The following is a 23,661-nucleotide window of genomic DNA, read 5'->3' on the forward strand; positions in this document are numbered from 1 at the left end:
AGTACAACCGATCTTCTTAAATCAAAGTACACCATGAGCAAACAAAGAAGAAGAATACCGGTCACCAAAAAGAACTATGGAAGACAGAGCCTCCACTTCCATGTTCCTTACTTGCTAAATACCGTAGAGGGCGAGGTTTAATGACCACAACCCATGCTTAATAAATGTGTGAAAACTTATTTTTCTGAGTAAACCCGTTTCGTTGTCATAATGCCGTTGTCTGTTATCGTTTCTGGCCAGCCAAAATATAAACTCCTAGTATTATCCTTTACAAGCCATATGTATGTTTGGGTATATCGGTATTGTATGTGCAGATGCATAACCTTTATAGTAAGTAGTGTTTTTGCACTTATTACATACATTTGTAACATTATGCTTATTTTTGGTTCGACCACAAATGTATGTGTATGTGTGTAAACATTGTACCCATTATTTTTGTGACCAGTGTGCACTGAATGCTGAAAGTTGCTATATGAGGCAGGAGCCTCTGTCAACCCATGTGCCTTCAGCTCCTGCTCCATTTTCTCTGGAGAGAAACAAAATTAAATAAATAAATAATAAAGAAAAGCCCAGAGGTTTCTTCTCAGCACCCAGTATGGGCTCCTTGAATGAAGTAATAAATAGTCCCATTCTTAGTGGGATGAATTCTGTTTTGACGGAATAATGTCTAATTCCCATCAAAGAATGCGCTAGATGACAAGTGATTCAGTGCTCATCCGGCCAGCTGCTATGTTCGGTAGTTCCGCGTTCTGTGTACACGGGGTAAAAGCATTTGGATGTAGCTATTAGAGACCTTTAGTATAGCGTTCGCAGACATACGCAAAGGCATAGCGTACGCTATAAAATAGCGTGCTTTGTACTGCGCATGCGCCAAACGCTATTACTATCCGAGGTTCAGCGTAAGTGCGCGTTACGTACGTTATTTCTCGAATTTAGCGTGCGTGCTCTTGCGTACGCTGGAAAAATAGCGTTGTCAAGATGGCGGCGCCCACATCCCCCGCTTCGGAGAGAATTCGTCAATGTTATGGGGTTTTAAGGCATATTCATTGCTTTAAATGGCACACGTGATATTCGCTTTGCCTCGCCTCGCCAACAGCATAAAGAAAGAGGAATAAACTTGACCAATTTTCGATTCTGTGTAACGACTCCGCAGCTCTTAACCATAACAAGACAGAACCCACTGTGGATTGCCTTGATTTGGATTCTTAAGGAAATGTAGTCAGAGCCTTGCCAAAACTAGCCGTTTCGGCGGTTAGCTGGTCGGTCTAGGCTAGCCACCAAGCCCGTCGCGGCAACGCTGCGTCGCAGCGCTCGTAGCACGTATGTGTGTTGACATCGTGGTCGTACTTCTCAGATGGCAGCCACCGTGTTTACAGCGCAAAAAAATTCCGCTCCTCGCCTGCGATTTACATTCGCAGACGATTTAGCGCTACTTAGGGAGGTAAACGCACAAAATCCCTTCAAGGACGCTGCATAGTGGAAAACCATTTTGAGAAATGTGAATTTCACATGCGGAAAGCTGTTCACTGCCCGTGCCTTGAGAGAAAGGCTCGACCTTCTTCTGGGCCAGTTCATCAGAAACGGCAGAACGAACTTGCGCAAGTAGTCGGGCATGGTGTCCAGATTCAGCAGGCCGCGCCTGGATGCATAGAGTCTGCGTTGCTGTTCACGCTCGTGCATCATCACGGCTTCGATGTCGTCCCAGCTTAAAAACGCTAGGCAGTAGGGGTCCGAAAGGATTCTAGTACGCACCATGACGTTATTAAGAACCTCGCTCGGTTCGGTTACCTAAAAAAATTCGGGCCCTACTTCCACTCTGCAGAGCACGAACCATTTGGCCACGCAACCGGATATCTGCGTGATGCGACTTGGATAACCTTGGCCACGCCTTGGCTAAATAGAAAAAAATTTGTCGCAACATATTTTCACAATTTACCACCAGATGGCGCCACTGCAACCTACGCTATCGTTGCGTTCAGGTTGGCATACGATAAACTAAAAGTGGTCGTGCGACCTCCTATGTTACCTCCCGCTAAATGCTTGCTTATAGCGTACGCAAGCGCTCATACGCTATACTAAATGTCTCTATTGGGGTGTCATAGACTCCTCCGCAACTTGTAGAGAAGAAACAAGCGTACGAGAAAGCACACATCGCGCTGTTAGGCTTTCCCGGCCGCTTACCTTGATCTGCGTCCGCGGAGCGGGAAAGCCGACGTCGGTCCCACTGGCAGCGTGGATGGAGGGAGAGCAGAGGATACCCATAGACTCGGTCAAGGCGTACCCGTTTACCACGCACTCCAAGTCAGGGAACACGGCCTGCAAGCTCTTACGGCTGCTCTCCGTGAGCACGCTGCCGCCGGTGCCGATGCGCCGCACGCCTGCTAGGCGGATTCCGGTCTTCTGCATTTCTGCCACCAATGAGGCTAAGTGTGCAGGAAGTAGAGTCAGAGATGTCACCTAGAATGAAAGATGACATGTCAGGCTCACAAGTACCACTCTATGAAGGTGAAATGCAGATATTGCGATGAGAAACGAAAACTGATGAGGCCCAGGAACGCCAGAGAGAAACGAGTTTATTATAATTAGGGAAATCTTTGCGAGGCGCCAGTCGTAGTTGCAGTGCTGGTCGTTTGCGCGAACAGGAGAAAGGAGTGTCACTATAGAAACGCGAAATTGAAAACATGCAGAGGGAACAAACTACTTGAACCACAAAGGAAATGTCCGCATGTTTTCAGCTGCGGTTGTGCGTGAGGGGTGGCAGAAAGAATAAGTGGGAAAAGGGAGGCTATTGGAAATGCACGTTATATTTGGTCTCAGAAGGAAGGGAAGAGACGGGGCTTATTTTTTCTAGGGTGATGAAAAGATCTCTGCTCTCATTTTAAGTCTAATTAAGACTCGTTTTCGTTTACATCCTAGGATGCAATCAGTCGTGTTTAACGGGATTTAATCTTCTACTAACATCACGTAAGTGTTTAGGTATATGATATCTTAGTTTAGCTGAGCGAAGCTACCCTAGTGAAGGCGCATGACACGTTGTGTTTCATAAGCAATAATGGTCACCAACAGCTATGTTAATTACGATTCGTAATATAGACGTGCTCGAACGCTGAGCGTTGCTTGTGTATGGTTTAAATGTATATGATGAGCGTGTGATCTACATGAAATTTGGCTCAGTTGGCCTAGTATCATTGGGCGACGACGATTGGAGGAGGATTTCGTATTCAGGAACGATTGCTTCCCAATAAACATCCACTCTTTCAAAAATATGCTTTAAAAATTGGAGGGGATACTTAAGGTCCACCTTATGAACATTAATCGATATCGTTAAAGGGTTACTCTTTCATTGATCCCTCGGAGTCCTTATACCACAACATGAGGAGTGGTGCAGCGGATGAGCGATGCGCCACGGCCTTGCTATGGCGAGTGCTACCATCGGTGGGGCTTGAGCGACAAACGTCGACCTTCCCTAGTAACTTCTCCCGACCAATCTGTAATTTAACTGCCACCTGCTACGGTTGTCAGTTAGCTCACTATCTGGATTGGCAGGTTGGGATGACTCCACGATGTCACGTGACCTACGTTGTCCACCTAGGTTGCTTCTCCAGAGAGATTTTCGATCACAGCGCCGACGAAGACGACGCTAGATATTCTGGAGAACATGTGCCTTAACGCAGTCGCGTTAAAAGCGCCATACACGAACTTTTAGCCTTGCTGAATGCACTTTTAACCTTGTTTCGGCATTTACCTCCCATGCGGGAGGTACTTGGGTTCAATCGCTAGTGGCGCCGGGTGATACAATGCGTATAAGCTTACCCCTGGCCTGATGCTCTGCTTCTACGGGGTGAAATGTTTTGAGAACTGGTCGTACACAAAAAATACCTTGTATCATAGAGCTCTTCGGCGAAGCTGCGCTTGAGCCATTAAAATGCATCATCAGTTTTTATCACCCCGGAACAAATCTACGCTATGAGCAGCGATCGCCGTTGAAGGAAACAAAGTTAATGACTGCCATATGCAGTTTATTTTTGCTATCTCATTCCCCAGCGGCTCAGTAGATTTGGCGTTCAGCTGCTGATACCAGGGTCACGGGTTATGTGCTGGCCATGCCAGACGTATTTCGATGCTGGCGAAATAAAACAAAAACACCCGCGTGATGTGCGGTGTCAGTGCCTATTAATGAACCGCAGGCGGTAAAGACTAATCCACAGCCCTTTTTTACAGTGTCCGCTATTACCCAGATCCCACTTAGGTGCGTAAATCCTCTCCAATAAAATTACCTTACCACCTCTCCGCTACGGTAACTAATGCCGGCATAAGACTCCTCCCTGCGCAAAAATACTCCACGCGCTTTTGTACCGAAAGCACTATATAAGGCGTTTAGCATTTTAGTCAATAGCTTCGCAAATAAACGTGGAAAACATCATTTGTGAACTGAACTAGTGAGGCGTGTGGAGCAGGTGAAAATACTCCTTGCGCAGTCCAGGGATGAAATTCAGGCAGGTTGTTTCAGGACCATATTTTTTACATCCTGAACACATGAAATGTCTTTTTCCTTCAAGTAAAAGATGTTTTGCAGTGTATTCCTTTCCGGAGCTTTGTAGTACCGCGAACATACTTATGGTTTGTAGCGTGACTTACTTAACGATGTGCTATTTCATACGAGCTCACCCTTATAGAGTTGTTGTAGTTCCGAGGCAAAAAAGGCGCATAAAAAATCACGGACGATTTAGCCTGGTTAGGTCAAATACGAACTAGCTTCGCACGCACTTCGGTTTTCGCTTCCGTTTCGCTTCCAGGTTCAGTTTAGAGCACAGTTAGAGAGCGGTGTGTTCTGGATCCACTGCGCATAGATGGAAGTTGGTGAAGACGACATCTAAAGCACAGAGCAAGAGACTGGCGGTTAAACGCGAAAGATTTTCCACTGCAGCAGTGATGTAGGACATAAAGAATTCGAGTGCCGTTGACGTAGTTGTGCAATGCAGTGGGCAGTGAAGCTGATTCGTTCCGGCCGCCGCAGGCTCGAAACCCCACTCGCCGCCGTAAAGTGTGTTGCCATAAAGTGTTTTGCATTGATTACCATTAAGCCTGCAGGCATGTCGACCACAAACCAGTCGGAAGACTTGCGCCTGTCCACCATGTCAAGTGGGCTACCTGCCATCCACCTGCCATAGGCTTTGAAGAGACAAACGGCGGCAGAATTTTAGATCGGGTGTTTTAGTAGTAGAGCACTAAAATCGATGTAGACAGCCACATCGCTAACTATATCGACTGACCAAACACAACTATCAGCTGACCAACAATTCACTGGGTCTATTTGCATATATTTGCGGGTGTACTGATACACTATACACATTCACTGTCTTACTAAGCAGTTCAGCACAATGATGGCAACACAATCTTTAGCTTTTTCAACAGCCACCCGCCCAGTAGCATTATTCCCTCAGATAGGTTTAGCTAACCTTCGGTGACATAGTTCGTTAATTACTTATCTCAGACCTCCCATGTTTCACGAAAAGTCGTGCACACGATTTAATTAGAACAAAACGAGAAAGGAAAAACATGATACTAAGACATACTTTTTTGCATATGGGCTACCCAACTACTTAACAGGTGTGAAAAATTTCAGAGCAATGAGAGCGGATACAGTTACAAGCCAAATGTTACCAACTTTACAGGAGCACTTTGAACGAATTTGGTACTGCATCACTGGAAGCAATCAATGCATTCACAGGAAAACTGTGCATTTCTCATCGCAGAAGGATCAAACTAAGTGTAAGGAAGTAAAATTTGGCGAACGATGCACAGCTTGCTGATCAATGGATTCAGAAACGACACAGCAAGAACTCACAAGAGACGTTGAGCATTGCAACGAGAGTAATTGTTCACAGAAAATTGTGAAGTTGAGTCACGACTCATTTTGACATAGCTCGCGGGAGCAATCAGTACTACCACGAGGTAAAGGTGTTTCACTCTGCAAGTTTCCGGAATGACGCCTTGTTCCTTTATGGGAGCCCACCGTGGATTCGACATTTATTTTTTTGTTTCTGGGAAGACAGCCCGCCCGTATATGCTCTTAAATCAGATGCATACGTTGCTCCGACCCCACTTTTCTTCATATAATCTTTTCAAATATCAATACGAGTTTCAGAAATGCACATTACTGGAATAATTCTCTCTGCGCTTACGGATCTCCGAATAATAATGCACAAAATAAATAATTGTGGAAAAAAACTTTTAAACAGGTCGGCAGCCGCAGCACCTTATACTTTGTGATGAGCTCGTTGACTCGTTGCAGGCTGGCGCCGAGGGACTCCATGACAATAGTTGTGCCCAGAAGAACGCCGAAAGTGAAGATGAGAAAGCCCGAACCGTGCATGAGTGGCGTCGCGGAAAGAGCAACATCAGACTCGTCCCAGCTAAAGCAGGGCCTGCGAAACCACCAAAAGACCTGAACATGGTTTTTCATCAAATTACACCAACGGTCGCTTCAAAAACGAGCATTTGAAGGGCATACGGGCAATATATGATTTTACCCAGCTACACTTGCAAGTATTCGGGAAGGGCACTTTGTTTGCACCAATAAGCGAATGTATATGTATAGGCTGATGCCTTACTCATAATTGTGTATGTCCTCGTTTACTGGTGCATTAGTTGCGCATTTAGATTTTCCACTGATGCATTTATGATACACTAATTATCCATTTGGCGAAACGCAACAGGTATTCTTTGTGCGGATGATAGAAAATTTATCTCTAAGGGTAAGAATTTAATGCGCCTATAGAAAGAATAAACATGGACATTCAGAATATTTTTCATGGGGCAAAAGTAACTTGCAAAAACTTGATCCCTAAAAACCACTTTCACGACATTCCGCCCTCATCAAAACAAGCTACCACGTGCTCACATGTTAATCTCGGAGATATCATTCGCGCCTCCGAATCCACTACATTTCTTCGCCTGACTTTGAATGCCATCTAAAATTTACTTACAGACGCCACATTCATGAGCGAAATTTTTTTTTCGGATATTGATGTTAAAAAGAACGAGATATTGCTTTCAACGCTCGGTTTTCTTAAACATAAATTGCGTTTTCAATAACGGTTGCTTGCACTATTGCACATCAACGTGGGTAATACCTATTCATATCATTTTTAATGCATTTCTCTTATTCACAATCAAGAGCTTTCCAATGTATCTTTTATCCCACAACCAGCTCCTAGGTCACCTATTTACTCCGTTAACATTCTGCAGTTAGAATGCCTCCTTAACCGCAGGTTAGGTTATCTAAATTGTCGCGCACTTAATGATAATAATCAACTTCTCGGTTTCTCCGCATATTTCCTAGCTAATAATGCCAATGCCCGGTAATCTGAAGAACACAATATGCTACTACCAGAAGTGAGCAATAACTACTCTAAACAAACTGCTTTTTTCTGCCATAAAAGTTTGGAATTCGTTAGCACTAGAAACCAACCCAGCGCGTTCGCAGCCTGCATTCCCCACCTTAATAAAGAGCTACCTGTTAACAACTTAATCAACCTCAAGCCGTACCTTAGGCTCCCTTACTCTCATTATTAAGTCTCTCACTGCTTCAGTAAACGTTCAGAATTGTTCCTCATGTGCAATATTTCGATTTGCCTCCTTTTCCATTTTCTTGTGTCCGCGCCAATACATAGCCCTTCAGTATTTGATGATTTTGTCTTCTTCTACAATGCTCTTGTGGCTTTGCCGTTTTATGCCATTTTTATATTGAAAGATTCTCCGACATTTAGCTATAGTATAACTTATTCAATGCAGCAATTTGTGCTTAATGGTTTCAATTTAGATATATTTCTTCCAGCTCATATCTGCAAAAGTTCTTTACTTATTATCACGTATTCCTTACGGGAGACCCCCTGGCAGTTTTAATGTGGGACCTTTAATTATACTAACTCTTTTGCGCACTTCTGATTATGGCATTTCGTTTGTACAAACCTTCAAATCATCCTGTTTTTCTTAAGTAACAGCAATTTCATGAGCACTGTAAAGTGCAGTAATTCAAGAAATTGCTGTTCATCTCATCATGCATAGCAGATATAAGCGTTAGATAATTTTCAGGTCCTTTGTCGCATGTTACTTGAGGACTCGTACAGTTGGGCACGCTTTTTGAATCAGCCTGAATTAAATGCTATCTGATATCTTTTCAAGCAGCAACTATGACCTATCCTAAGCTATTTGGCGCTTATTCTGTAAAGGATAATATATTCGTGCCTAGCGTCGTTGATGAAAGCGGCTCTTTATTTGTTTTAGCAGGTCGTACAGGCTCCTGTAAACACGCGTCAATTATGAAACAGCTGTCATCTTCTGTTTATACTTTCATATTTATTTATGCTTCGACATCTCTCTCGTTACTCAGTTTTCTGTTTGCCTTTCCCAGAAGGTTGTTAGAAGAGTGCGAGCTGCGGAGGAGAGTGTTGAGCAGACTGTTTTTTGTGCGCTGCTAATTCCGTTGAGGCATTTTCGACGTTGTTTTCTATCACGCACTGCGCTGCCTTGCATCGTCCCTAAGTGTTCAAAAGCGTCAACACACTCACCCTGCAGTGGCCATGTTGGCCACGAAGCCGTAGTGTGTGATGACGACACCCTTGGGCAGGCCCGTAGTACCGGACGTGTAGCAGATGCCAAGTATGCAGTCTCGTGGGTCAGGGATAGGCACCTCTCGGAATGAAGCTTCGTCCAAGTCTCGAAATGCAGCCGTCGACACGAAGCCTTCCGCTGGACCCGTGGCGAAAAAGCCCTGTACGTGGGATGAGCTCTAGTTAACTGATGAGAGAGAAATGACCGGACAGCCGGCTCTCACCTCCTTTTTGAAGGCTCCTTTCTCTAATGTGTCGTCCTCATTAAAGAAATAGATGAGAAGTCAAAACTCTGTTGTATATATCGCGAGAGTGTGACGTTATTGTTTGAGAAAAGTTCTGAAAATTAAACTCCAAAAACTTGATGGAAACTTGTCCACGTTATTGATTGACGCTGTTGTGTCTTTTCTGTGGGTTCATAAAAAAACACTGGAATTTCGCAAGCGGGAAGTTTTATCGAAAGTCAGCAGGTGCTTTCGGTATGGGTAATTAGAATGAATACTAGGGTTACGTGCAATGTTTCCTTTATAAACGCTGGAAGAAAATTACATATTTGTTCAAAAAACTCAGGCAGTTAGTTTAGCATGGCTGAACACGTAATATCGTGTAGTAGCAGTAAATGCTTTCGCCACTTAAAGTCCTTAGGTGCACAAGGCCTTTGATCTAAAGATCTTTATTATAAAGGTCTTTACCCGAAAGGAAGTGGTCTGAGAATCCATCTCGCATGGGTGAGGTGCGGGGTTCGATATCCGTTGCGGCCGGGTACACACCGATGATACAATGGAAGCTTCTGCTGGTCTGGTGCTCAGTTTCTTTAGGGTGAATTTATTGTGAAATGGGTCTTTGACCCTGCCTTGCGTACCCGAAAATATATTGTGCTATGGCGCTCTTTGGCCTCAGATGCCCTTTTTCCATAAAAAAAATGCCTGATCACCCTCATCTTTACCCGGAAATAATTTATCATGAAGGTATTCACCATGAAAACATTTACCAGAAGGCCTTTGCCCTAGCAGTATTTATCCTGAAGGCATTTACGCTGAAGGCCTTCGCCTAGGTGAAGACCTGCCATGTGTACAGACCTAGCAAATTGCCCACGACGCGGTGGGCAGGTGGGCCGCCTCCCAAAATGGAGACTTCAGGGACGTACGTAAGCGCGAAACCGGAAAATGTGTCTACTAGTTCGACTGCACTTAAACAATCGATTATTTTCACATAGTGGGTATATATGGACATTTATTTAGTATATTAATAAAGCTATCCTTTACGGAGGCAAAAATAAAATCGGTCGTTCTTTAATTACAATATTCTGCTTTCGCTCCCTCGGTCTCCTTCTACTGCTGGTGTTTGAAGCTCTAAGACTGCAAGCAACGCCTTACTAAAATGTCGGTATATCGGTACCTGAAATTACTGTGTACATATAAATACAGACGAAACATCGGCATGATATGTGTCCTCATAGGCGCTTCTATAGTGCCTACCCTGTGCGCGAGGGCGGACAATCGTTATCCGCCCCATTGTTCAGGCGACTGCTTAGATCGGGAAGTCTGGCGCCCGCTTTGAACAACTTTACTCTTCCAGTTGGTTCTGGATCTGAGTGTTCACAAATTTTTTCTAGACAATTTGAGCACAAGTTGATGCGGCGTGGGAATGACTACTGGAAAAATGAATACGGTAACGGAATTAACTGCCTCGTGTGCTTGAAAAACTCTTAAGGTGTGCATAGGAACATTAATCACGATTGGTAAGGAAGTTGTAATTCGACTACACAAAATAGGGTTCAGCAATCTTGAGGTTAGTGTTATAACAAGGCAGTTATGAAACAACTGATGACAAAGGTCGCACTTTGTAAGCTGTACATTTTCCATTGTCCAATTTGGGTCCATTCGGTGCGCAGTTGGTACTCACTCAGACATACCCGCGGCTTAAGCGCGTCTGAGGCGAGCGAACCGGCCATTGGTTGGTTGGCGACAGTGCCTTAACAATGGCTGAAATTGGATGCAATATGCATCTAATGGTGATGTGCATCGCAGCGCTCTTTGAACAGCGAGCGACCGCACCCGGCCATGGAGGCCATTGGCTGCGATATGCCGGCAATGGTCCAGTCGCCAATCACCCAATTACGGTGTCGCTTGCCACAGGCACATGAAAGCCGCGGGGACATCAGAGTTACCACTAACAGAGGACGGAATGGACGCCAAATGGACAACGGAAAATTAGCAGCTTAAGATAATATGGTTCCTTTTGTAAGTGCGCAAAAATTTCGAGCTAGACAGATCTAAGATTACTTGAGGAAACGTGGATGGAAAGTCTGCACAGACCAACGTGTCAACTCTTACAAACAGAAGAATTTAATAGCTGTCAGTGCTCGACATTTGAGACGCAAAAAATTGAGGTATGTACACTATCCAGCTTTTTTACTGCTCTTAGTGGCTCAAAGTAAAGGTTTCTTGAAGCGTTGTCATCTGCGTCGCTTTTTTGGCAAATGAATTTACCGTACAGTGTCATTAAGAATTGTGTTAACATACCTTTATGTCTAACGACATTGCTGCCTTCGCAATCTTCTCTGCAAATGCTGGCTCGGTCAAGACGTGCGTGCTTTCGCTGTCACTGAGCTGGTAGCGTAACTCGCCTTGACGAGCCAAAAAATGAAACCAATATTGGTAAGAGCTTCACACACATAATCAGAGCTTTACGACACTGATGGCTAAGACATATAAATAGCCATCGCGTGTACTATGCAAATGGTTTACAAATCATGGTCGGGGTTGTTTAACAATTCTTGAAAATAAAGGGGCTACGAAAAATTTCACAGAGGAAAGGTGGAAAGCTTGCGGCCGTTTCTGCGCAGGACACGGTGCTACAAGCCGCACATGCTCAGTAATAACGTGGTTATGCATGACTGCTGACCGACGAGGAGTACACATGGGTTTTTAGCAACGGTATTCTTCAAAGCCTCGCCTAGTAACTCTTTTTAAGTGGAAGCGACATTCCGTGTTGACAACTGTCAACAAGCTTAACCTTTATTGCAAGCGGTAGCGTGGACTGAGGTAACTTCACAGCTATGTTTGAAGAATGTTTTGAGGCAGCCATGGCAAAAGGTTTCGCAACAAGTTTTGGAAAACGCATCAGCTAGGGCATAGTTTTATGGAAAACGCCAAAAGCTTCATAAACAACATGTCAAAACTAACATCGCGAATACACGGGCGAAATGTTAGATCCTCAAAAAGAAAAAAACACTTCTTCAAAAGCCTTGAACGCGTTTGACTTACGTTCGGTTAGTGACGTTTTCGACAGCATGACGCTTGCCCCTGCGAAAACACACGCCCACATTGCGATGAAGTTGTCGACGCTGTTGCCGAGGTGGACGCACACCCTGTGGCCAGGCGCCAGGCCTTGCTTCTGGAATCCGACGGCGTAGCGTTGCATGAGCACGAAGAGCTCTCTGCGCGTCACCATGACGGCTCCATCCGCCTGCGTTTCGGTTTTCCCATTTGTGTTGAAGCTGTCGTGCTTGGGCGTGGCGAAACTTTCCGATGCCACAAAATTGCATATTCAGCTGACATTTTCTTTACGACTGCTTATCTTGGCTGTTCTACTTCACTTCGCATTGCTTTCTGTGCCAAATCAAGGAACAGACCATTCTATCTTACGGTCGGCAGTGAAGTCTAAGCCAATAACCACGAAAGATATTAATACATAATAATGAATTGAAAAAAAGAATCTTGACAGCCATGACACTACCTCAACAATCTCTCTAGATGTGCCGTAAAAGCAGGTGTCTGTTCAAGTTCGAAGCCTTCATAATGGGTAACACATATTCCTGTCCTAATTCCGTTTCCCTGCTCGGCAGCTCATCTTATACGTTTTCAATGACTTGGTACTTTGTCGCAGTGGAGGCTGCACGCTCTAGACAGCTGCATGTACTGAGTAAAGGAAAAGGAAGAAAAAGTAGCAACTGCTCATACTACTGGCAGCATTTGCTTCCAGCTCGTGATGCACGTCATTACGGCTTCAAAACGATCACAGCTAACGCATAGGCAAGAGCATATAAGGAAATTCTGGCTTATTTATGGGTACATACGCAAATATCAGTGCATACAAGAGGAAAATCCGCTTCGGGTATTTAAAGTAAAAAAAAAGTATTTTCTTTTTTCAATGTTGAGACCTTTTAAAGGGGTACTTAATGAAAGCTTTGCACGCCTCTTGAAATGCAAAAGCTGCGGATCCAAATGGCTGCCTGTGTCGATCTTCACTATAAAGTGTATGCAGCATTTCTAGGATTCGGTAGTAAATCCTCGCAATCTAAGCATTGCATTGAAGCGTTATGTTTAGTTTCATAACTACTTTTCCTTTCGATCATTACACATAGGTAGTGCTATCACGCTCGCCTCCAGCAAACGGACCGAAAAATCCTGTGCGGGTTCTAGCAACGGAAGTTGTTCCTTCGCGAAGGATGCCGATCATGCATGTATTATTCTGCAGGGTTGGAGACCTTCTATGAAGGCGTGTGCTCGCTCCCGACCATCTGTGGTTAAACAGAGCGCGGCCGAGAGGCTCCGTCATTTTTCGTGACTACTTTCAAGCAAATGGGTCAACATCGTTGCCGCATAGCCTCTTTGTTTGAGCGATGCAAATTGGGCTTAATCAGCGGTTTAGTTTTAAATTCGCCTCCTTGTGCCCTGACCTCAGTTAAACCACGACACTGTTACTATAACAACTCTGACAGTTGCACTAAAGTCGATGACTCACACTGTCCCGCCGTGGTGGCTCAGTGGTTAAGGAATTAAACTGCTCAACCAAAGGGCGCGGATTAAATCTCGACCTCGGTTGCCGTATTCTGGAGAAGGCAGAATGTGAACACGCTTCGTTCTTTGCCATATCACTGGACAATGCAAGGCCCCTCATAGTACACTTATACAAAGAGTCCTCCAAAGCGCTGTCTCTAATAGCTTATGCGCATCACTGGGACGTTAAATCGCATATACTATGCGCACGCTTTGATAAGGTAGTAATGAGATGTAGACAGGTACTATAAAAAATTTATTGGAAATAAAATTCTTTGAAGACTAACCAGTTTCCAGGAACAAGGAAAGAGTTAGAAGGCGGCTGTACGGGCTCATACAGCTGCCGGACCACTGGGCTACACGCTATTTCACTACGACATCAAACTTGCCAGACAGGTCGTCTGCAATCCGGGAATAAGCAATTGTGAGGACATCCGCGTGCTCTGCAGTGACTCAATTTGGTATAAACGGACCGATGTGTCGAGCAAGGAAGCAAACATTTGGCCAAACTTGCCAACGGCCCAGTTGAACATTCGGCGAGGGGCGGCGGAGGTGGCTGCTTCACTCTGACGCTCCCTACGCTCTCAACGCACAGAAGCGATTAGACCGACTCACGAGACCGGTGGCCTTCAATGCTCTGTTTACGAGCGGCGGACGGCATCAGTACGCTTATTCCTTCTTTCACTATCTCTGTGAGCAACGCGGTCCCTCGATTTTCTCTGCCTGCTTCTTCCCTTTTTGAAGCGAAAGCTTCACTACGCCAGGTTTTCAAGAGGTTAGTGCAGTTCCGTTTATGACCTTGAAAAGCTTTAGAGGTCTAACAGTGAAGCAAAGTCACGTAGGCCATGGTGGCACATATATGCCAAACCAAGATGGTGGGCCACTCCGCGAACCTCTCGAAGCTCAAGCTCGAAGGTTGAAGAGCTGGGCCAACATGCGATGCTGTATGAACGTGACATTATATACAAGGAATTTCAGTAAACAAGCACATCAATAATGTATATAGATACTCTGCTTGAGAACAGGGGTGGCAGCCACCGTCTGTGACGTCAATGGAGAGCTGTGTATATTGATACGGGAATAAAAGAGGAGGCGGAGAGCGAGCGCGAGCGGCGAGCGCGCGGCTCTAGCACGAGGGATATAGAACGAGAAAGCTTGGCCGCCGCCGGTCGTGCTTCGCCGGCTCTCCTCCGTACTGCTGCTATATTTCTCTTGGCGGGCCCGTGGCCACCCCGTGGCATCCCACACCGTAACATTTTGGTGGCAGCGGTGGGATCATGCCGCTCACCCGCTCCCAGAATCAAGCACCCGACGTGCCAGACGACAGGAGTCCACCACCAGCCGATAGCGCCGACGACGCGGCGGCCGGCGCCGCTAGACCTAGGCGCTCGGAGAGGCTCGGCTCTTCGCAGCAGCCGGACGCCGGTGTTGAGCGCCTTCTGGATACAGTCACCCAACGGATGGACGCATGGGAGGCCCGTCTGACTGCCCAGGCTGGGGAGATGGAAGCTCTCCGCCGCGAACTCCGTCGCCTGGTGCCAGCCGAGCCGAGCACAGGTCAGGTGCCTTTGGGCGTCCCCGCCGCCGCTGTTTACGGCTCTGCCGTCGCTGTGCCTGCGGTCGTGGCCGCCAATGGCGTGCTCGGCGCGGGTGCGTCCTCGCCGCAGTGTTCGTTGGACGTTGTGGAATTGCCCACATTTGACGGCACCATCTCGTGGGATGCTTACCGCATCCAGCTGGACGGTATTGCGGCGGCGAGAGGCTGGGACGAGCAAATGAAGGCATGGATGCTCGTTGCAAAACTGAGGGGCCGCGCCACCGAGCTGCTGCAGAACGTGCCGCCCGACCAGTTGGGCTCTTACACTGTTCTGGCGGGCCTCCTCGCCGACCACTATGGTGCCTCAGGTCAACCCCGTGTGCAGTACCACCGCCTGCGAGCCCGCCGTCAAGAGCCCGGGGAGACGTACCAGGACCTCGCCGCCGCCATTGAGCGCCTGGCTCTGCAGTCGCTGCCGGGAGCGCCTCAGAACGCCGTGGCCCTGGTCGGCACCGAGGCGTTTGTCGACGCCATCCGACTCCCCGAGGTGCAGCGCTTGGTCCGCTCTGGCCGTCCTGATTCCGTCCGCGCCGCCATGGCGCTCGCCATCGAGGCGGAATTGACTTTGCTGGCCACGCGGGGGTCGCCACCGTCTGCCGAGCGCAGCGTCCGGGTGCAGGCTCCTCGGTCCGCAGCCCCAGCTGCGGCCTCTATCCGACGCCTGCGTAACGACGTCCGCATGACCTGCTTCCGCTGCGGCCTGCGGGGACACTACGCGAGGGACTGTGCCGGCCCTCCAACGTCGGGAAACGATTTGGCGGAACTCCGGGGGCACCGTTCCGTCCCCACACTCCTTCGTTCTCCGCGTCCCCTCCTTTCGTCTGCTCCGATTACCACTGATGCTCCTTACGTGCTCGTCGACGTCGCCCTGCTTGACCGGCACGTAAAGGCCTTGGTTGACACTGGAGCGGCTGTCAATGTACTGCACAAATCGTTTGTTGCTAACGCGCCCCACCAGCTTCTGCCAGCCGCCAAAACCCGGCTCTTAGCTTTTAACGGCACCCCTGTGGAGCAAGTCGGACGTGTCGTAGTCAACCTGACAGCACTCGGAAATACCATCTCCACCGAGTTTGTTGTCGCAGACAGCCCTATTTGGCCAGTGGTCCTCGGGTGCGGGTGGTGCCAGCAAGCCGGAGTCGTCCTTAATTTTACTAGAACCAAACCACGGGCGAGCCGAACTCTCTGTGGGCCGGGCTGGCTTAGCCGGGTTTCCAGCCTCGGTGTCGCCCTGTGGCAGTCCCTGGTGTCGGCGACCAAGCGTGCCTCAGCATCTCTGCGTGACCTCGCGACGAAGTGGCCGTGTCGAGTCAAGCCGTTCGACGTCACTACCGTGACTGTGGCGTCCGCCGTGACCCTGCCACCGGGTGCGGCAACGTGGGTGTATGCCAAGCTTGACAGTCCGGTCACAGCAGACGTGCTGTTCGAACCCATCCGGTGTTCAGCTCCAGCCCGTCAGATGACCTCCCCTCGAAGCCTTCTGTCTGTGCTCAAAGGAGAGGCCCACGTATTTATACTCAACATCAGTAGCGTACTTCTCGCGCTGACTCCCGGCACGCAATTGGGTACAGCCTCAGTTTTGGACCCCGGGTCACCAGTGGCGTCTCTGCAACCTGAAGCCCCGCCTCGCCACCCTCCAGCGCCGGCGATCCTATCATGGGAAGAATTTAACTTTGGACCCAGCCTGACCTGCGCGGAGCTCGCCTCTCTGAAGACCTTGCTGCTCGAGCATCGCAGTTGCCTTGCTCTCAGCGCCGGTGAACTCGGGTGCACTTCCTGGGCTCAACACCGGATCAACACCGAAAACCGCGGGCCCGTTCATCACCAACCTCGCCGTGTAGCGCCAGCCGAACGGAGAGTCATCCAGCAGCACGTGTGCGACATGCTTGACCAGGGAATCATTGCCCCTTCTTGCAGCCCTTGGTCCTCCCCTGTCGTCCTTGTGCGCAAGAAGGATGGAACATTCCGCTTCTGCGTTGACTATCGGAAGCTAAATGCTATTACTAATTGCGACGTGTACCCGCTGCCTCGCCTCGACGATGCGCTTGACCGCCTGAAGGGGGCCCGTTATTTTTCCACGCTAGATCTGCTCTCGGGCTACTGGCAGGTGCCTGTTCACCGCGATGATGCGGAAAAGACGGCTTTCGTGACTCCCGACGGCCTTTACCAGTTCAACCGTATGCCCTTCGGTCTCTCGAACGCTCCAGCCACCTTCCAGCGTCTCATGGACCGAGTCTTAGGCCATTTGAAGTGGACTATGGCGTTGGTCTTCCTGGATGACGTAATTGTCTACGCGGCTACATTTGAAGAACACCAGAGACGCCTCAAACTCGTCCTCGAAGCCCTTACCTCTGCTGGGCTTCGCTTAAAACCAAAAAAATGTTTCTTCGGTTTCGCGGAGGTGACGTACTTGGGTCACGCTGTGAGCCGGCATGGCATCCGTCCCGACCCTGAAAAGCTAAAAGCGCTTACAGCTTACGAAGCTCCCACCACCGCCAAGGAGCTCAAAAGTTTCCTTGGATTTGCTTCGTATTTCCGTCGTTTCATTCCGGACTTTGCCAAGCGCAGCGCTCCATTGACCGCCCTGCTGAAGAAGAATGCACCGTGGAGTTGGACGCAGGCCCAACAGCTCGCGTTTCTTGACGTCAAGCACGCCCTCCTCGAGCCTCCTACATTGGCCCATTACGACGAATCGGCCCCCATCGTCCTCCACACGGATGCCAGCCAAGATGGGCTCGGCGCTGTCCTCCTGCAAGAAGACGAGTCTGGTGACCACAAAGTCCTAGCTTATGCCAGCCGCCAGCTTTCCGACGTTGAGCGCCGCCGCCACTCTTCAGAACTCGAGTGCCTCGCCGTTGTCTGGGCCGTCGAGAAGTTCCGTCCCTACCTGTACGGCCGTCACTTCACCATAGTCACGGACAATAGCGCTCTCACTTGGCTGCAGTCCGCCAAACATTTGAATGCCAAGATTGCACGCTGGTCCCTGCAACTTCAAGAGTACAATTTCACAATAGTGCATCGGCGCGGCTCTGCCCATCAAGACGCCGATTTCCTTTCTCGCCACCCTTGTTCCGTGACGGCTTTGACGGACCTGAGGACTGCACAAACGCAAGATCCCGCCATTGCTGCCATCATCCACTCCTTTGGCACCGCCGCCGGCGCAGGCCTCCGCCAACTACGCCGGGTCTATCGAATGAAGGACGACCTCTTGTGTCATGTGAAGCGGCTCCGTGGTCGACCACCCGTCTGGTTGCCAGTTGTGCCGGCAACACTGCGGTCGCAAATCTTGCGCGGCTTACACGACGCTCCCACGGCTGGTCACCTTGGTCGCGGCAAGACCTACGCACGAGTGTCGGAGCGGTTTTGGTGGCCTAATATGTCCAGAGATGTCAAGGAACACGTGGCGTCCTGCCAGACATGCCAGTACAGAAAACCGTCCACAGGTGTAACCAAGCCACCCCCGCAGGCTTTTTCGCCACCAAGTTCACCTTTCGAGCTGGTTGGACTGGATCATTTGGGCCCGTTTCCAAAGACGCGTTCCGGCAACCGGTATGTTCTGGTTGCGATCGACTACTTCTCCAAGTGGGTCGAAGCACTGCCCGTTCCAGACACGTCGTCCGCTCATGCCGTCGCGTTTGTGGAACAGCATCTCGTTCTTCGGCACGGTGTTCCCCGGCGCCTCATCACGGACCGTGGGAGCTGCTTTATGTCCCATGAATTCGAGCGAGCCCTCCGCTCCTTCGGCATTGCGCATTCCACTACATCCGTCAATCATCCGCAGTGCAATGGCCTCGTGGAGCGTGTTAACCGTACCCTCACGGATATACTCGCATCCTACGTCGCTCCGTCCCACACAAACTGGGATCGTTTTGTTTCTGCTGCAGCTTTTGCAGTCAACACTGCAGCGCAAGAAACAACGCATGTGACGCCGTTCTCAGTCGTCTATGGCAGAACGCCCTCCATCCCTCTCGACGCGCAGTTGGGCCTTCCCCATCCTACTGCGTCACCAACTGAATCTGCTCAACGACTTCATTCCGCCCGCCTCGACGCCCAGCGCAACCTCCTCACGGCTCACGCGCGTGTGCAAGCGGCCAACGCGGCAGCACCACCACATCCCCCCTTCCGGCCCGGTGACTTGGTCCTCGTTCGCCGCACCATCCGTGCGACTGGCCGTGCCGCAAAGCTCTTGCCCCGATACCGCGGCCCTTACCGTGTCGTTGCCCGACTCGGCCCCGTGACATACCGCCTCGAAGACCTGCCAGAGCATCGACCATGCGGTGTGCACCGCATTTTCCCAGAGCATGTTTCAAACATGAAGCGATATGTCTACGGCGCCTGCGGTGACTCCGACTTAGCTACCGGGTCCTCATCAGTGCCGTCGTCGCCTGCTGGCTCCATGCCTTCCCCACGCAATGCAGTCCCATAAACGGATCGCCGCTCAATATGCATAAAACTCCCTGAAGTTAGCCTACCCGGTGTGGGACCTTCTTCGGCGACTGCAGACACCTTCGCCCAGTTCACACACTTCGAATTCAACGAAGAGTGTGACCGTTTCCAATCTGCGAGCCCACATTGCATCGCCCCAGGAAACCCTGCATCAAAGCACGGCCTGACTTCTCCGCCCCCCCCCCCCTCTGTGGAAAGCTGATACGGGAATAAAAGAGGAGGCGAAGAGCGAACGCGAGCGGCGAGCGCGCGGCTCTAGCACGAGGGATATAGAACGAGAAAGCTTGGCCGCCGCCGGTCGTGCTTCGCCGGCTCTCCTCCGTACTGCTGCTATATTTCTCTGGGCGGGCCCGTGGCCACCCCGTGGCATCCCACACCGTAACAATATATACCAACGCCTAGCCGGTGGGCGTAGAAACCGGTTTTGCGATGCAGGAAGAACATCCTGGCGTGATAGCGCGCCGGAAAGCGAAGCTTCAACATTTCAATGAGGCTAGGAAGAAACGCCGTGCCGGAGACAGAAGAAGAACGCGCGACACGCGTCGAGAAACCACGGGAGATTGCTACAGGGGGAGGGGGGGGGGAGAAACAGCAGAAAGTACTTCAGGTGGTACGTCTAACCATCGACGTAGAGTCGGAGGTTTCTTTCGCTTCTCACCAGGTTTAACCAAAGCTAAACCAGAGATGAGTTTTTCTCCTATCGCCACTCATCCCTTTGCTATCTTTATTTCTCGGCCGCCTCAATCCACGACCTTGGACGAGCTTCATGCACGTGACGACGGCTCGAGGCGGGCTTTTGTGCAAAGGCTCACGCCGTAATACACCTTGAACAAGCAGTGATAAACAAAACGCGTAGTCTAATTAAAGGAGCATTAAAGGAACCCACGACTCCGTAAACGAATATAAACGCACACATTAATTCAGTGCTCTCCTCCGATGCAGGCATCTTTGGCGTCTTCACAATCGACAACGAAATGACGACACAGCGTGTTCTGTGCGGCTGATTTGTAATATTGTACGAAAGTTTGCGCACACCTTTCTCACATGCAGGACACTCAGATAAGGCATATATTTACCAGCGCCGGCTTCTCCGGGTCCTTGAGAAGCGCTTTTTTGGCAGCATCGTAGAAGGAGCAGCATGGAATCTCAGCCGATGGATAGGGTGAGTGCACAACATGGTCTTCGATACTGGCCCGCATTTTAACCGTTGAAAGCCGATCTGTGCTGTGCAGGCAATTTTGGTGTGGCAACACTAGTTTTTTGCTTGCCTAGTCTGTACCTTCCAGAATCTGTGAAGTAGTTAAAAAGAAAGTGAAGTTGTCATGAACCACAATCACCATCAAAAGAGGCGCGCATTAAATTTCGTTTGTAGAGAACTCGGCTGTTTTGACTACGCGACGGCTAACAGACTTCTGGCTAATTCGTCTTTTTAAGGTGAGTTCCTTTCTTATAGGAACCGCTATTACACTCTATTCAAGAAGCATGCGTAAAACGCTTAACTTTCTCAGTCGGTACGTGCATAAGGTCCAAGGCAAAGGGTTTGATAGTCACATACCCTACAAGGCAAACCTCATTTGCACCACGTTGGCGAATTTCTAGACAAACATTGCTTGCATTACAATGTTCCTGCCATACAAGCTTCTAATAGTTTAATGATTTCATCTGGCCGTAGACCAGCCAGTCAATCACGACCGTATAAAGTAGGATGGTGCCGAAATCTTGGTGTCCTGTAATTGTGTTCTCCCAGGGTTTTCCACAAGACAGGCTCGAACCCTGCCTTCTTTTCAGCCGGCACCAAGCTCTCTTTCACATGCGCCGGCAGCAAGAGGCAGTAAACAGACCCGCGCTTTTTCTTGAGTACGACCCAGTAGCACATACCACACCGAAATCACGGAATCACGGCCTGTATCTGTTCGCTTCATGAGTCTCTTAAGCGCTACAGTTCTGAAAAAAAAAAGATTAATGGAGGCTCTGTAGATCACACCAAAATGCCTAAATTAGGTTCGCCGTTTACTTTTCCTGTGTTTTGAAGTCATACCGCTAGGACTACGACGACGCGATGTCGTCATGTCAAGAATTACCAAAAATAGCCCACTTATTATACCTATATGGTTGGCAGTGCATTCCCACGGAGCTAACAAATTGTGCATGAAAAACAAAGTACAAAAGAGCGGCAAGAACTAGCTCACACGTACCGTTATAGCGCCGTGAAACGTGACGAAGCGTTGGTTGCCGCAAAGCCAAGATGGCATTATTCTCGACCCGACCTCGCAGGTAGCTGCCTGGCTTGTTCTCAAGTGTACGAGGCGCACTCGCTATGATAAGTTCTAGAAGGCCTCGGTTCCAAGAGATAAGATAATGGCGAGCTGCAGTTGGCCACGGATCGCAGGGTAAACAACGGGCAGTAATTGCTTCAGATCGCAGTTGACAGGAGATGTGCGCTCTGGGAAGCGGTTCCAGCTATGGTATTTGAAAAGAAGCTTCTTAAAGAGGCCGGGAGTACTGAAGGGGATCCACAGCTACCTGAGTCAGAAGGTCGGGAAACCAGCTCCACGCTCATAGTCGTCATGGCGGTATTTTTGGCGCCTCTGAGTTTCTGTCGTGAGCGACCGTGCAATCTGGCGGCAGTCTTCTGCGTGCTGGGCAGCTTCAGAAGGAATGGTAATCATCATGGTTATACTCATCAGCCTGACTAACCCACTGCAGGGCAAAGACCTCTAACATGTCTCTCCAATGAAACCTGTCCTTTGCCAGCTGCGCCCACTCTATAGCTGCAAACTTCCTAATCACATACGACCACCTAACCTTCTGCCGCTCCTGCTACGCTCGCCTTCTCTTGGAATCCACTCCGTTACCCTTAAGGACCAGCAGTTATCTTGCCTTCGCAGTACATGCCCTGCCCGAGCCCATTTATTATTTCTTCCTCGACTATTATTTCTACTAGGATGTCATTAACCCGCGTTTTTGCCCTCGCCCACTTTGCCTGCTCTCGGTCTCTTTACGTTACGCCGATCATTTTTCTTTCCATGGCTCTCTGCGTTGTCCTTAAGTTAAGCGGAACCCTTTTTGTTAGGTTCCATGTTTCTGCCCCATAAGTGAGTACCGGTATGATGCAGTGGTTGTACAGTTTTCACTTGAGGGATATTGGTAACCTGCTGCTCATGTTCTGAAAGCCTGCCATATGCGCTCCGCCTCATTCTTATCCTTCTAGTTATTTCCCTCTCATGATCCGGATCAGCTGTCACTACCTGCCCTAAAATTAAGTAGACGTATTTCTTTACCACTTCCAGCACCTCGCTGCCAAGTGTGAACTGCTGTTCCTTTCTGGAATGTTGAACATTACTTTGGTTTTCTGCGTGTTAAGTTTGAGACCCAGCGTGCTGCTTTGTGTGTCTAACTCATTGATCATGAATTGCAGTTCATCTCCTGTGTGACTCAGCAAGACAATATATTCAGCGAATCGCAGATTATTCAGGTATTCTACATTAACTCTTATTCCAAACTGTTCCCAATTCAGGACTCGGAATACCTCCTGTAAACAAGCGGTGAATAGCATTGGCGAGACCGTGTCTCCTTGCCTGACGCCCTTTCTTATTGGAAGTTTATTGCTGACTTTATCGAGGACTATTATAGTTGTGCTGTTAGTATATATATCTTCCAGTATCTTCACATAAGGCTCTTCTACACCCTAATTCCGCAATGCCTGTATGACCGCTGAGGTTTCGACTGAGTCATATGCTTTCTCGTAATCAATGAAGGCTATACATAGGGGTTGGTTATATTCTGCACATTTCTCTCTCAGCTGATTGATAGTGTAAATATGACCTTTTGTGTAATATCTTTTACCAAAGCATCCCTGACTATATGGTGGGTTAAAGTCTAAGGTTGCCCTGACTCTATTAGCGATTACCTTAGTAAATACCTTGCAGGCAACGGACAAAGCTGATTGGTCGACAATTTTTCAAGTCTTTGGTGTCTCTTTCATGAATTAAAATTATGTTTGCGTTCTTCCAAACTTCATAAGGCATTCATGAGGCATTATGACCTTCCAAGGTAATAAGGCATTGTGTATAAATGGTTGCTAGTTATTCTTGAGCCTTTGAGCTTGAATTCCCGCCAAAGGGATTCGATTCCACGGCGGCGCTAACAGATCAGTTTCGCTGGCCACTGCACGAGAGCACTATGCTGTCGCTGGAGCCGATCACACCTTGTGTTAATCTAC

General features: G+C 48.7%; 1 protein-coding gene across 2 annotated transcripts in view; it reads right to left on the reverse strand.

The window, feature by feature from the left end:
• Nucleotides 1-21,789, reverse strand: part of LOC144099417 (uncharacterized) — a 119,300-nt gene extending 97,511 nt beyond the window's left edge. For both annotated transcript variants that reach the window (XM_077632708.1, XM_077632707.1), the window contains exons 1-7: nucleotides 21,635-21,789; nucleotides 20,516-20,718; nucleotides 11,885-12,086; nucleotides 11,141-11,244; nucleotides 8,574-8,776; nucleotides 6,260-6,428; nucleotides 2,182-2,457 (exon numbers count right to left, since the gene is read on the reverse strand). In XM_077632708.1, coding sequence (XP_077488834.1) covers nucleotides 2,182-2,457; nucleotides 6,260-6,428; nucleotides 8,574-8,776; nucleotides 11,141-11,244; nucleotides 11,885-12,086; nucleotides 20,516-20,638 — 1,077 coding nt within the window. In that variant the 5' untranslated portion in view covers nucleotides 20,639-20,718; nucleotides 21,635-21,789. The remainder of the gene's footprint in view (nucleotides 1-2,181; nucleotides 2,458-6,259; nucleotides 6,429-8,573; nucleotides 8,777-11,140; nucleotides 11,245-11,884; nucleotides 12,087-20,515; nucleotides 20,719-21,634) is intronic.
• Between the last annotated feature and the right edge of the window lie 1,872 nt (nucleotides 21,790-23,661).

The sequence above is a fragment of the Amblyomma americanum genome, chromosome 7 (genome assembly GCF_052857255.1).
Source record: "Amblyomma americanum isolate KBUSLIRL-KWMA chromosome 7, ASM5285725v1, whole genome shotgun sequence".
Lineage (NCBI taxonomy): Eukaryota > Metazoa > Arthropoda > Arachnida > Ixodida > Ixodidae > Amblyomma > Amblyomma americanum.